Raw genomic sequence first — 16210 nt, forward strand, 5'->3', positions numbered from 1 at the left:
GAGAGAGAGAGAGAGAGAGAGAGGGAGAGCGAGAGAGAGGGAGAGCGAGAGAGAGAGAGACGTGACAGAGAGAGAGAGAGAGAGAGAGAGAGAAATCAATTGACTTTGATTTAAAAATCTGTGTCTTAATACTGGAGTGCAACCTGTGGAGTGATGGACAATAATCTGCAGTGATTCTTATTATTTTTCTATTAGAGCTTTAATGTAAATAAAGTTTACTTAAGAACAACGGTCACAAACGAGATTCAGAAAATGCTTCACAGTGAATATTTGAGTTCCTAAAACTGTTCTCAGTGATCCGGGTGGGAGGTCCCGTGTATTATTTTTGTGTAAACATGGAGGTTAAAATGCACGTATTTTCTGCAGTTTTTAAAAAAAATGCTTGTTGTAGAGGAACAGTCCATATAAGTAACACTTTTTTCTTTATTATCAGCTCTTTAATTTAAATTTTTGTTCATTTTTTTGTGCATTGTAATGTATTTTTTTATTACTGACATTTATTATTTTATTATTAAAGTTTATTGTGTATTGTTATGAACATGAATGTGTGAGTTTTCGGTATATACGTAAGTCACAGGGCCTCCGAAGCTAGTAAAAAAACAAAAACACAAAACGACTTACACTACAGAAAATACGGTAAATGAAAACTCATTAAAAATCAAACAGCTAAAAAAGGAAAATTGTTTTCAAAGCAAATAAAGACATTTTGAAAAGTACTAATAAACATAAAGGAGTTGTTTCTTTTAGCTTGTGTTGTTCTGTAGCTGGGAGTTGCTGTAGCAGGTCTGCTGTGGATCTCCGTGTTGGTTCGGCACCTGTTTTCCACCAGATGCCGGTCCTGAAGCGGGGGCCTTCTTCATAACACAATCATACACAAAAATAAAACCAAAAATTAAAACACATCAAATCAAAGTGTTACAAAAAAGTGTCTAATCTGATTTTAGCTCAGTTTTAAAATAATCCACAAATTAAAGGAACAAATGTGTGAATAAAATCTTTGTTTGGACTTTTTAATTTGGTGCAGGTATTAATCAGTAAATCTGCATGACCCCAAAGCTGGTTGTATGTATCTCCAGAACTCTATCATACACTTTATTTCTTTTTTTTTTTTTCAGTCGAGGTTTTTGTCCAGTATTTGAAACATGGACAACCGTCTCTGACCCGCTGCCCTCTCACACGTCCCTTCGATCCTCACCCTGCTGTAGTCTCTTGTTCATATCTAATCCATACCACTGGAATGTTAAGTCAGTTTTATTTTTAGGACGAGCTGAACCCCCTCACCATTCTTCTGTCTCAGACCTGCTTCAGGTTTAATTAGCTCTCAGCTCAAACTTGTGCTGACATTTAGTTTGGTCTTATTCTTGATCTGTCATATTTCCGAGGATGAACTTCAATGATCTCGTTCTTCTTCTTCTTTCCAGGACTCTGATCTTGTTCTCACATTCAACCTGTCCATGCATCGCTCCTGGTGGATGGAAAATGGCCCGGGGTGCCGGGTGACACCCATCACCCCGCCTCCGTCCTGGGCGCCCGAGGACCACCGATATATATCTATATCTGGCTGTCTGATGGACTTCCAGTTCATCGAGGTGGCTCACTCATCGTTGCAGATCCTCCTGGCTGTAAGTACCTGAGTGAAATATTCCTGGTTGTACACAACACAACTTCAAACTTGAGTAGCTGCAGAAAATTTTATGTCTTATCCAACAGCAGTTAAAGCAGCAATGAACTGTGATTGAAGCGCTTCAGTGTGGATCAAGACTGGTTCTGGTTCCTCATTCACAGGCAGAAAACAGCAGGACTTGAAGTGGGAACGGTGACTTTGTGTAACACAGTAATTCTGTTATAAACGGGTCAGAATACAAGGTTCAAAGGACACTGATGAGAACCGATTCAGCACCTGGACAGTTCCTGGTGTGAAAGCTGTGTCACTTTTTAATTAAAGCAGCTTTGAAACAGATCTTCAAGCACCCGAACAAGCAACTTCAATAGTAAAACTGCTACACACACACGCACACACACACACACACACACACACACAATTTCATGTTTCCTCGCTCCTAATGAGCTCGTAAAAAAAAACAGTCCTCCACAACTTTTTTTAAGATAGCTATTTTTCTCTCAAGGTTATGAAAACATCCTGAAATGTAGTTTTTTTTTTTTTTTTTTGCTTGTAACTCTGCTAATAACTAAACTACAGCTTCAGCTGGTCTCAGCTGGCCATAAATTGGAAGGATAAATGTGCCTTAAATGGCATTTTAAACATGAACATAGCAGCTAACAACTACTTTCTTTGTAAAGATTTAGTGGCTGTATGTCATCCTGTACAGAGAATGAAACAGCACTCCCTCTGTGCTCAGAGCTTTTCTTTCTCCTGTTTCCACTCTTGGTCTGGCTGCGTGTGCACATTTAGTGCATGTGAAGCAGACCACAAATCGGCACATTAAGAATTAGAGCCGGTTTGGAAGCATGTTGTGGGTTTGGACTGTAGTGTCCTCAGTGCAGCGTCATGTGATTAGGTCAGTGTGGTTTTGATCAAATTATGTGGGGAGAGGATTGTTGCCCTGGGTTAAGTTGATCAACATTTGCTTGTCTAAATCTTCCATTTATCTCTTTCTGGAAGAGTGGAAGGTGGCTTTTGCTTTTATCCTCCCTTGTGACATCATAAACATCTTCAGCTGTCCTTTGTAGTATTTGTTGTTTATCTGTAGTCACTCGCTGTCTGTTACTTTTGCTGTGATGATGTACTGTACCCACATTTACTGGCAGCAGCTCAGACCTGAAGAATGTTTGTGTTATTTTGTGTGTTTTCTGTTTTTTAAGAGTAAAATGAAGCAACCGGAGCTGGATGAGCAGCTTTCCAGACTCACGTTGTTTATTCTTTTATTGTCTGTCTTGATTTCACTCCATGTGTCTCTTCCCCCTCACCCTCTTTATTTCTTTGTCCCCGGCGCAGTCAAACTCTGATAATTAGTCAGATCAAAAGCGACAGCAGGGACGGAAATAAAAACGGGAATGAGGGAGGTCTGTCACTTTCCATCCTGGTTTGTGCTGAAGCTGCCACACGCACATGAACACGGACAAACATGCTAAACTGAGTGACGCGCTCCTCTGACTGGCTGCATCATTATAGCCTCACTGAACCCGTCTGTGTCTGTGCTGTCCTTCTGTCCTCCTTCTCTCACCTGCTCCCTCGATGTCTCTCTGTCAATCGATGGCGGTACTTACCGTGTGACTGAGAGCCATCCGAGCACACGGCCGTTCCACCGTCTCGCTGTAATTGGTGTGTAGAAACACTGTCATGCTCCATGAGCACACACTCAGGCTGACGGCTTCGCTGGCTCACTCGCTGGCTGCTTTACTGTAATTGGTAGAAACGCTGTCAGGGTCCTTAATAGCATACGTTGGAGCAGATGACTGCCTGACTTCACCGGGGGTTAGCGTATTGTTGGGCTGGACTTGTATTTTTACTGGACACTGGACAAGGACAAATTTTTTAAAAAACATGGAGCTAAAAAAAACAAAAACAAGAAATCCCCAAATAGAGATTGTTTTTACCGCACAGGACAGTGTGGTGAAGTTAAAAATGACGGCTGAGGCCATCAAGGTCTGAAGTCATGACTTTGTATTTGTTTGTGTGGTAATTTAATTATTTGGTGATGTAACCTGCACAACATCGTTTCCTTGACTGGTGCAATAATAACTGTAATGAGGACACAACCCTGTGAAACACACGGTTTGTGTTGTGGACAGCAGCTAAATGATCCGACCTTAGATTTTATAATGAGCAAAAAAGAAATCTCTGGAACCCACTGACTGTTTTTTGGGTTTCAAGTAGGAAATGCACAGAAGTCCTGAAATGCTCAAATTGCATGCTAGATGACAGCAAATTCTGCTAAAATGTGTAGCAAGGTCTCCACTTTTTATTCATTTGAGAAGTTAATTTTTGGCAATAATATGATGAGCTGACAGCCAGAAATCAACTTACAGTTGTGTCCTTTGATTTTATGGGCAACTTACTTGTTTAGTTTAAAGATGAGAAGAGGACCTGATGCTCTGCTTTACCAAAATACACCCTGAGATTTGGTAAAGCAGAGTATCAAATGGTAATTTTACAGGATTTACCAAAGCAACTTATTGTAATGCTCTGTCAATGCACTCAACGCCATTTACCGATGTGTCCTTAGTTTCGTTCACATTAAGGTTTTTTATGTTTAGCACTGATATTCACACCAAGAAGTCTGATACAGTTTGTGAATGACATCTTGCTGATGAAACCAAGAAGTCTTAAAAGAGAAATGTTGTAAAAATTCATTCACGTATGTCAATTTCAATAAAATAACATCAGTCTGTGATTATTTTTCATCATTAAAAAAAATGAGAATACATTATCTGAAACCTTTCAGAAGTCGTTTTCCTTATTCATGCTTGGGGAAGAAGTGCGTAGTCATCAGCATATGAAGTTTTTTCCCCCATCTTCATATTTATCGACTGAAGTGAATGTGACATTGTCATCCAAAACACAAACAATCTAATGCCAGAGTAAATGTATTCATGGATGCAGCACTGGGACCAGATTGCCTTTTGTAGCTGTTTGTTATTCAAAGATCAAGAAGAAGAAAGAAAAAAGGAGAAGAAAAAAAAACCCAAAGCAAAAAACAATGCGTGTAAACTGACGTCAGTCAGATAAATTAAACCGCTGTGCTCCAGACAGCTAAACACATATTGAAGAAATCCCTTTATAATTTCATGTTGTGACAGGTTTCACTCACTTGTACCATTTAGAAATTCAAAAGATGTTAATGAGCTAAATTACTGCAAATTAATGTTAAATGACAGTAAAACTCCATCGAGGGTGGACAGCGTTTTACTGTTTTTCACTACGTTTGTGATTCGTGTCGCAGTAACCTGGCTGCAGTTTTTCCGCACAGCTCCAGCGGCACAGAGGAAATTGATTAGACATAATTATTGATGATATTATCACAGGGATTGTTCAGTGCGGCTTTGAACCCGCTGGGAAAGAATGTCATAATTTACAAAAGGCACACAGAAAAAACTGCAGCAAAGTATTTGATTTTGAGACAGAAAATGAGGCTGACACCTTCATCACCACGTGGTTTATCTGCAGTCCAACGGTGCAGCTCTTATGGAGTCTTTAATTTGAGTTTGATGAATTTTTGTTTGAGAATAATAACATAAAATCATATAATCAGAGAGACAACAGCTCCGTGCCCACAGCGACAGGAAGCAGCAAGACGGAGCGCGGCATGGATTTAAACATCGCCTCAAATGAAAAGTTAAAATGACCTTGAGGAATGTGATGCAGCGGTTGCATAACTGGTTGACTGAACTGTGCTGTAACACGTCCGAGGATTTCCTTGTGCATTTCTAAAACTTTGGTGAGGATTTTTGTCAGCGGTGGTTTTACTGAATTTATGCTTCATCATCCATGTTGTAAAATTCAGCAGATAGTCAAAGCAGGAAATATAATCCCAGAGCTCGATGGTAATTTTGATATGATCGGTGCAACTTAAGGGGACTAAACGACACTTACGATCCAGCCTCAGTGTAAAATGTCCTACAGAAAATTGCATGGTGGCCGTCCCAGGGTGGCAGCTGTAGCCAGGTAGGGTCCATGAGGAATTACACAGGAGTCAACTTTTAAAAAATGCTCCAGTCCTCCTGAAAAGTGTACCACATTATGTGTCTGATCTTAAAGATTCCAAAAATGTATAGTTTAGACTATGTGTGACTGAATGTTCTGGAGTTATGGGTTAAAAACAAGCCAAAAGTCGGCGTAACTCCCCACTGAGATCTGGCCACCTTCAGGTGTGTTGTCCTCAGAGAGCGCTGCCACGGCAATACAAAACTTTCCAAGCTGCTAGAGAGAGAAGAATGCGAGCAGCAGCCAACCCCTCCTCCCGCCCCCCCACAAAAAAGTCAGACTTGCAGTTAAACATCATGCCTGGGAGACTCATTTGCACTGGAACGTTTGTGCAGAACGCTGTGTTCAAGCTCTGAAGGCGGAAAATATTTTTGTCATTGTCTGTGGAGAAGCGGGGAGACGTGCACGTGACAGTGTATTAGCTGCATCCTTCTTTTTGCAAATAACGCCCAGAGGTTTATCCGCCTGACTCCTACATACCTAAAGACGTTAACGTGACTGCTCTACAGTCAGGCTCCAGGGACTGTGTGTGTGTGTGTGTGTGTGTCACTGTGCAAGTAAAAGCCCGTTTAAAGGTTTCTGCTGTGAATGAGGAAGAAGCGTCTGAGGCATGAAGCGGTAAAACCGCCTGAGAGGCTGATCAGGACTCAGATCCTGTTTGATTCCATGCTACGTCTCTTCCATTTGATTCACGAAGCTCGCTGTGGTTCAGTCTCCTCATCTAAATGCACAGTAAGAGGTTTGTTCCATTGTGACCACAAATACGTCTTGACCTTTCCATGGAAACAAATTGTAACCAAAATGGCCACTGCAGCTTTAGCGTTAACTCACTGTATCACAGTTACATTGTTAAAAATTCTGCTTTACTGACGTGAACTGTGCAAAAACAGATCGATGCAGGATTTAGGATGGATAATACAAATCCAGCCAAGTACATGTTAACATACAAGTCTCACACAATGCACTGCACGCCATAGCAACCACTGTGAAGGGTAAAACAGCTTCAGGGGTGCGTTTGTGGTGTTTCTCTGATTAAATCAGGCACAAAAACGGTTATTTTTGGCAAACCCCACTGGCTCTTCTATGCTGGAAGCTAATTTAGTTTTATTGGCTCTGTAGTGCAGAATGTCACTTTAGCTAATGGCACCTAGCTACATCGCTAATTAAACTGGTTCTAGCAAACACATTGTGTGACCATCAGTTTTGTGTGATATCTGATACTCGATAAGCTCAATTGCAACACAAAGTCGTCTGAGGGCATCAAAATGTATAAATCCAAGTCAAATGTTTTATAAAAACCCCATAGTCTCTGTTCTTAAACTGTTTCTTTTAGCCTTTACGCCATGTTGGTCTTCACAGGATGTTTGTTGTGGTTTTCTGTGATTAATCAGAAAGACTGAGTTCTTCTTTTTAATGAGGTTTTCACAAATTTATTGTAGCATGATTGTAGTCACGCCACGCAGCGCATGTAACTACAATGCACAGCGATGTAAAGTCGCATTGCATAAAATATTGGTTTTGGACCATTTTGTCCTTCAGGTTAATGAGTTTGGACGACATGCAACAGGTTTGGTCTGAGACATTTTAGTATATTTTATTCTTCCTGCGTTGAAAAGTTGTGTCAGTCCCTCGCTGGTGGTGAAGATGGTCTCTTGGTTGATTCCCAGACAGGATGTCTACATGCAGGGTTGACTGATCTAGAGATGCCTGTGTGTGGGTTTGTGTACTGTGGGAATGCTGTCACATGCATTCCCACACACGACACACGACAAACACATGGTCCTTAGCCTGGTCTGATAACTGGGAAATCCCAGACGATCACCACCTTCGCCTGAGGACTTCCTGTTTGTGGTCCCGTTGGATCTTCATGATTACCATAGCAGGCATAGAGCTCACAAGGTCCCCACCATATTTCACCCCAACAGACGATCCCCTACTTGATCCGTGACCCAGGTTTCACGACACGGACGAGGGGTTGCACTTTGACAATTTTGACAACATTGAGAAGTATTGCAGATGTAAAAAAACAAACAAAACAAAATGCCTTTTGGTACTTTGTAGGCTGTTACCGCAAGATGTTGAATATCAAAGTTGTGTAATGTTCAACATCATTTCAAAATAAAAGCAAGCACCAAATTTACTCAGACCAATAAGCGAGATAAGACGCACGTACTTCACAGCATCATGGCTGATATTAGTGTGTCCCTGCTTTTGTCCCGTGGTGGAAGATAAAAAACCCATCTTCTTGCAAACAGGATATAATGCTTATATGCAGCGACGCCAAAACTGAACACACAAGTACTTTAGAATATTAACAGGATATTGAAGCAAATGTTTTGCAGCACAGCTGATCAAATGTTTTGGGTGCATTAAACAGTGATGAGCTGTACACCCACATTTAAAAAGAAAAGAAAAGAAAAGTGTAGTTATTTTAAAAGCAAAATACATACATTACTGTTTTCAGAACAAATGTGCACTGGTTCATTGAATATTGAATATTTAAATATGATCTATTATGTTGCGAAGACAGACTGTGTGGAGGATTTTTTTAAGATATTAGGTTTGATGTGGATGATCAAACAGCAGAGAGTTGCTATGTTCAAATCTGGAATATAAAGGATCTGTTGTACTTGGATTTATTTAAAAACATCTTTTTACGCAGCACCAAATTATCACAAGTCTGACGACACTGAATAAAATGCAGGACGCTGTATCATGAGTCCTCAATACAAGTCATTTATGTGGCAGAGGAAACTCTTTAAGGCATTTATTGTTATATCAATTTATTTAAATAACGCCCTCTAAAAGATGACTTTTCCACAAAACCAGGTGGTTCCTGATTGTTTACGTGTGTGTGTGTGTGCACATGCAGCCAATAGAATACCGACCAGGTCAATGTCATTTTGTCTCCAGGTAAAGCTGCATTTGAGCAATAAAGCCTTTATTCAGAGTAATATGTTGGTTTCATGCCTCATGCTGCCTCTGTCTCTGTCTGCCGTTTATTTGTGGAGCGCTCCCCGACCTCCTCCTCCGTCACTGAGGACTAACGAGGTCACTGAAACACCAGCCTTATGTTGACCTCAAACCACTGAGCTCCTATCAGCTGCCCCAGAAACAGACAGCCAATGAGAGTGCAGATCAGTCAGCAGAGGTGTTGTGTTGGTGTCCATGGTGACACACACACACACACACACACACACACGTAGCACGTAAAGCTGCTTTTTCTTTGGTTTCTATGTTGGAGAACATTAATATTTAAACTGTGTGTTAAATTGTGTTCAAACTTTAAGTGATGCAACAATTAATTAATTGTGATAAAAGTTCCATCTGTCACCACAGAAAATCTGCAGAACCTCACGAGACAGTCAAGTCTCTGTAAGTAGTGCCACCGCCAACGAAGCTGGGCGGAGGTTCTGTTTTCACCCGTTTGTTTGTGTGTTTGTTTGTTTGTCTGTTTGTGAACAGCCTGGAACCCACAATTTTTCATATATCATTATAAGATTTTTACTAAAGATTCATATCCTGATGGGAAAGAACTGACTCAATTTTCAAGGTCATAGGGCAAAGGTAAAAAAGATCAAATTTCTTTCATATTTGACAGCCTTATGTAGGATTGTATCCTTTATATACAGACAAAGTTTGATCCGGATCTGATCCAAATTACAGATATTGGGGCTATTTAAATTTAACATTGAAAACTTCATTTAATGTATATTTTACATAATATCTTCATCAAACATGCACCAATCACTCTCATATTTGAAGGTGAGGTACAGACTGGCACTCACTATCACCTGACAAAGTTTGATCGGGATCTGATCTAGATTGTGGATTTTGTGGACATTTGAATTAGAATTTTTGAATATTGAAAAGCCCATTTGATGTACATTTTGCATCATATCTCAGTCAAAAGTGCCTCAGTCACTCTCATATGTGACAATGAGGTGCAAACTGACACTCTCAATGAACAGACTAATTCTGATCCACATCTGATTTGTATTGTGGATTTAGGGGATAATTGATTTTAACATTGAAAAGCCCTTTTGATCTATATTTTGTATTATATTTTAGCTTATGAAAAGTCACTTCTAACAGGACTTTGACCTTGAAAATTGTTTCCAAGGTAAAAATTTGTGGAATTAGAAACTAGTGTTTTTTTCTTTGTTTATTTGCCCTGTTTTTCTCACTTGGCGAACAATTTGGCATTAGCAAAAATCACTTCCTGGAATATCTACATCTTAAATCAGACATGCAATTCAAAATTAATAAAACATCATAAAGTTATCACCTCTCCAATAAATAAATAAATAAATAAATAAATAAATAAATATAATTTCATTGAATAATTTGTAAATCTGATACATTAGTCTGCCAATTTATTATCATTATTATTGTTGTAGTTCAGAACTGTAAGTTGTGCTTGTCAAGAGAAATTGCTGTCGGTCTGTACGGCAAAACATTCTGCATCCTAAAGCTCAAGAACCGTAAAACTCTCACAATCAAACGTTTTATACATTAATGCTGGGAGACCAAAGATCTGCCTGCCAAAAAAATAAATAAATAAAAATACATTTCTAACATTTATAAATGCCTTTTTTTCTGAATGATTTCTGAATGGAAATGTACCAGAAGCCCTGAAATGGTCACATTCCCCACTAGATGGTGACAAAACCTGCTTAAATGTGGGGAAATGTGTCAACTGTTTATTCTTTTCAGAAGTTAAATTTTGTCTAATATAAGACGAGCTTACAGTTGTGTCCCATGACCTTATGGGCAACGTTCTTATTACTATCGTTGTTGTTGTTGTTGTTATGGATGTAGTTTGCCCTCAGACTGACTCGAGTGACACAGTTCTTTTAATCTGACCTGAATCTGAATGAGGATCATCATTATGACATTCATCTCCAATAACATGCGCAATTCTGAAATTTAAAAATAGACGTGCACATGTGAACGTCGACCAGACTGCCTGAAGCAACGCCAACCGAGTCATTCATCAGGATCCTGCAGGCAGAAATAAATCTAATTATTGTCGTGCTTCAAAGTGGGGAGCTGATTTGGGGGGGGGTCTGTGGACGCTTCAAACAGAAACGATTCCGATCAGCCTGCGTTTGGTTAAAAGTCTGACAAAACAAAACTCTGCAAGCATTGCTGGTGTGAGGTTCTGGATCAGATGCTTGCTACAAATACGGGACTATCGGCCTCGGCATCGTAAGACACTGACAGCCAGAGAGCTGGAAATTCAATTCCAGCGATCACTGTCTTACTGCTGCTCACCCACAAACCCCCGCTGAAGCAGCGTGTTAAACCGGGGTTCTAAATCCATGCAGGTTTGGCTCACATTCAGGTGGTTCTTGAAGGCATCACTGTGTCCACTGTGTCCACTGTCTCACGTGTTCTATTTGGAGCGAAACACCGTGGCGCCGTTTTGCTCCACTTCCAGTAACACCTGTTTTCTAAGTCTGTTCGCTCCACGTGTTCTTCCACACGTTTTAAAATCCGTCTCTCTGCTTCTTCGTGTAAAAAAAACCCCCAACCGTTTCTCTGAAAGTATTAACAAATTTTCCTCATGTTCTTGAGGGTTACCTTCACCTTCGTATAACATGTGGCGTTAATGTTTTTTTTCCTTTCATGATTGCAGAAAGAAGCATGATTTATGTTTTTATTTTGATGTAAAAATGTGTAAAAGCCCAGAAGAACTGGGTGCTTTTTATAGGCGCAGTGTAAAATATGGTTTGAAAATGTGCCAGCGTGGTTATTTCTGTTGTCCTATTTAACACGTGCACATGGAGAATGTTGTCTTTTTGTCTCTTTCTGTCCTCAGTTGGTGGGGTTTATCTACGCCTGCTATGTGGTGAAGCTCATTTCAGAAGAAGAGGACAGCTGTGAGTACATGAATCACTCATCTGATCATGTCACTGACCCCAAAATTCACAATTTAACACGACACAAATGTCATGTTTTTTGTATGAAACTAAATTATGACGGGTTTGTCCACCAGGGGGCAGATTGGTGGTGTGGCGGTTTCTTTGCAGCTTAGATCAGGCTGCTTTGTGATTACGTTGCTGTGCACGTGGTGGTGGTGGGGGGGCTCTCAGACTTTTTCCCAGTATGTTCTGGGATGTGTTCAGGTTCTGTTCAGTGCCTGGACTAGGTGTTGGGTTTGGTCTGTGGAACCAGTGGATGGTCTGATGGTGCTGTGACCTCTATGGAACCAGTGGATGCTCTGATGGTGCCATGACCTCTGTGGAACTAGTGGATGCTGTGACGGTGCTGTGACCTCTGTAGAACCAGTGGATGCTCTGACGGTGCCGTGACCTCTATGGAACCAGTGGATGCTCTGACAGTGCTGTGACCTCTGTAGAACCAGTGGATGGTCTGACGGTGCTGTGATCTCTGTGGAACCAGTGGATGCTCTGACAGTGCTGTGACCTCTGTAGAACCAGTGGATGGTCTGACGGTGCTGTGACCTCTGTAGAACCAGTGGATGCTCTGACGGTGCCGTGACCTCTGTGGAACCAGTGGATGGTCTGACGGTGCTGTGACCTCTGTAGAACCAGTGGATGGTCTGACGGTGCCGTGATCTCTGTAGAACCAGTGGATGGTCTGACGGTGCTGTGATCTCTGTAGAACCAGTGGATGGTCTGACGGTGCTGTGACCTCTGTAGAACCAGTGGATGGTCTGACGGTGCTGTGATCTCTGTAGAACCAGTGGATGGTCTGACGGTGCTGTGATCTCTGTAGAACCAGTGGATGCTCTGACAGTGCTGTGACCTCTGTGGAACCAGTGGATGGTCTGACGGTGCTGTGATCTCTGTGGAACCAGTGGATGGTCTGACGGTGCTGTGACCTCTGTGGAACCAGTGGATGGTCTGACGGTGCCGTGACCTCTATGGAACCAGTGGATGGTCTGACGGTGCTGTGATCTCTGTGGAACCAGTGGATGGTCTGACGGTGCCGTGATCTCTGTGGAACCAGTGGATGGTCTGACGGTGCTGTGACCTCTGTGGAACCAGTGGATGGTCTGACGGTGCCGTGACCTCTATGGAACCAGTGGATGGTCTGACGGTGCCGTGACCTCTGTGGAACCAGTGGATGCTGTGATGGTGCCGTGACCTCTGTGGAACCAGTGGATGGTCTGACGGTGCTGTGATCTCTGTGGAACCAGTGGATGGTCTGATGGTGCTGTGACCTCTGTGGAACCAGTGGATGCTCTGATTGCAGCACTGGAGAAGCTAAGTGAGAAGTTCGAATGTCCTAGATCAAGACTAAGTGCCTGACCTTCTGGACTTGGGCATCAGAAATGTACACTCAACAAAAATATAAACACAACACTTTTGGTTTTGCTCCCATTTTGTATGAGATGAACTCAAAGATCTAAAACTTTTTCCACATACACAATATCACCATTTCCCTCAAATATTGTTCACAAACCAGTCTAAATCTGTGATAGTGAGCACTTCTCCTTTGCTGAGATAATCCATCCCACCTCACAGGTGTGCCATATCAAGATGCTGATTAGACAACATGATTAGTGCACAGGTGTGCCTTAGACTGCCCACAATAAAAGGCCACTCTTAAAGGTGCAGTTTTGTTTTATTGGGGGGGATACCAGTCAGTATCTGGTGTGACCACCATTTGCCTCATGCAGTGCAACACATCTCCGCATAGAGTTGATCAGGTTGTCAATTGTGGCCTGTGGAATGTTGGTCCACTCCTCTTCAATGGCTGTGTGAAGTTGCTGGATATTGGCAGGAACTGGTACACGCTGTCGTATACGCCGGTCCAGAGCATCCCAAACACGCTCAATGGGTGACATGTCCGGTGAGTATGCCGGCCATACAAGAACTGGGACATTTTCAGCTTCCAAGAATTGTGTACAGATCCTTGCAACATGGGGCCGTGCATTATCCTGCTGCAACATGAGGTGATGTTCTTGGATGTATGGCACAACAATGGGCCTCAGGATCTCATCACGGTATCTCTGTGCATTCAAAATGCCATCAATAAAATGCACCTGTGTTCTTCGTCCATAACAGACGCCTGCCCATACCATAACCCCACCGCCACCATGGGCCACTCGATCCACAACATTGACATCAGAAAACACGCTGTCTGCCATCTGCCCTGGACAGTGTGAACCGGGATTCATCCGTGAAGAGAACACCTCTCCAACGTGCCAAACGCTAGCGAATATGAGCATTTGCCCACTCAAGTCGGTTACGACGATGAACTGGAGTCAGGTCGAGACCCCGATGAGGACGATGAGCATGCAGATGAGCTTCCCTGAGATGGTTTCTGACAGTTTGTGCAGAAATTCTTTGGTTATGCAAACCGATTGTTTCAGCAGCTGTCCGAGTGGCTGGTCTCAGACGATCTTGGAGGTGAACATGCTGGATGTGGAGGTCCTGGGCTGGTGTGGTTACACGTGGTCTGCGGTTGTGAGGCTGGTTGGATGTACTGCCAAATTCTCTGAAACACCTTTGGAGACGGCTTATGGTAGAGAAATGAACATTCAATACACGAGCAACAGCTCTGGTTGACATTCCTGCTGTCAGCATGCCAATTACACGCTCCCTCAAATCTTGCGACATCTGTGGCATTGTGCTGTGTGATAAAACTGCACCTTTCAGAGTGGCCTTTTATTGTGGGCAGTCTAAGGCACACCTGTGCACTAATCATGTTGTCTAATCAGCATCTTGGTATGGCACACCTGTGAGGTGGGATGGATTATTATCTCAGCAAACAATATTTGAGGGAAATGGTGATATTGTGTATGTGGAAAAAGTTTTAGATCTTTGAGTTCATCTCATACAAAAAGGGAGCAAAACCAAAAGTGTTGTGTTTATATTTTTGTTGAGTGTATTTATTTGAAAATAGGCTGAATTCATAAAGTGCTTTTTATCCTAGTGCTTTTCAGTGATGCCTCACATTCACCCATTCAGACTCACTCACACACTGATTGTGCACACTGCTCAGCTGCACTCTGGGTGAAACTTGGTCCAACTCATTAACACTGTGAGGATCCTCAGTTTGATTCCTGTCAGATAGGAAGGTGCCTTTGAGCAAGGTTAAAATCTGTCAGACAGAAAATTGAACCACCTGTCACCTGGTCACAGGCCCGTCTCTCTGACCTCCAGACAACTGCCTCACTCATTCATCAAAGATAACAGTGCCACACATTTAAATACTGTGTCAAAACCATAAATTCACATGTTGCTATGGTAACAAGGGAAAAAAACGCGAAACTTTCACTCCCACCATGAAACAGCTGCAAGAAGACTAACGAAGACGTCTTGGCTACTCAGCATCTTAATTCTGTGATAAGTCTGTTTTAAATTTGTTGCTAGTGTCGAGCGGAATAAGCCCGTTTACCATGAGGTCATGGGTTTAGTTATTCCATTAAACTGGGTGCAGAGCGATTAATAACCACGCGTGTCTTATTCAACACTGAACAGAGCATGTATTTGCTAACACATTAATATTGATGGATAATAAATGCAGACTGTGGAAAGAGTGTGAAGCCCCAAGAGCTGACAGGTTTTCCTGCATTCCTGCCTGCTCAAAGCCAAGCGGGGATCGAGAAGCACCGGGCAAATCATTTCCAAACAGCATCTGTTAAAGCAGAACCGCAGGTTTTAACAGATGCTGCTGCGGTAAATGCAAATGCAAATGCAAAAAAAACAAAACAAAAAAAATTCTGCAGTTAAAGTCACGTCGCAGTCGAGACCAAATAAGTGTAGAGGTCATGAGAGAAAAGCTCAGAAATGCTTTGAAATAAAGTTTAATTGGGTTTAGAGCCAGTCATTATTTCTAACACTGTGTTTGAAGAGACTTGCTGACGCTGACGAGCCTGCAATTGTAAATTCTCGTGGAGATGATGAATGTGTAGCGTCGCATTTTTATCATTGGCTGTGATTTCTGCTAGTTTTCTCCTCTGAGGGAGAACAAACGGAGTCTTTCAGTTAAATACCGCAGACAGCAGAGGGAGCACCGCCGCACGATGTCAAAAAGAAAAAACACTACACACGCACACGTGTGTATGTGTGTGTGTGTATATATATATATATATATATATATATATATATATATATGTGTATATATATAGTGGCCTTTTATTGTGGCCAGCCTAAGGCACACTTGTGCAATAATCATGCCGTCTAATCAGCATCTTGAGATGCCACACCTGTAAGGTGGGAAGGATTATCTTGGCAAAGGAGAAGTGCTCACTAACACAGATTTAGACAGATTTGTCAACAGTATTTGACAAAAAAAAGGTATTTTGTGTATATAGAAAATGTTTTAGATCTTTGAGTTCAGCTCATGAAAAATGGCATTAAAAAAAGTGTTGCATTTATATTTTTGTTCAGTGTATATGTAATTTAAGACAGTTTTGTTTCTAAATGCATGATTTATTGTGACATCAGGAAACATGTTAAAAACAACTAAAGATACATAAAGGTATTATTTTATTTATTTATTTACTGATGGACAAAAACTATAATGTCAGTCTATGGTGATCCCTAAGTGATCGTCTGTTGATCA

At 41.6% G+C, this 16210-nt stretch overlaps 1 protein-coding gene across 1 annotated transcript in view; it reads left to right on the forward strand.

The window, feature by feature from the left end:
* The window catches only part of nkain2 (sodium/potassium transporting ATPase interacting 2), a 73517-nt gene that overhangs the window by 48455 nt on the left and 8852 nt on the right, over positions 1-16210 (forward strand). Inside the window, exons 4-5 of the mRNA XM_034162261.1 lie at positions 1422-1622; positions 11490-11550. Coding sequence (XP_034018152.1) covers positions 1422-1622; positions 11490-11550 — 262 coding nt within the window. The remainder of the gene's footprint in view (positions 1-1421; positions 1623-11489; positions 11551-16210) is intronic.

Source organism: Thalassophryne amazonica, chromosome 21 (assembly GCF_902500255.1).
Source record: "Thalassophryne amazonica chromosome 21, fThaAma1.1, whole genome shotgun sequence".
NCBI lineage: Eukaryota > Metazoa > Chordata > Actinopteri > Batrachoidiformes > Batrachoididae > Thalassophryne > Thalassophryne amazonica.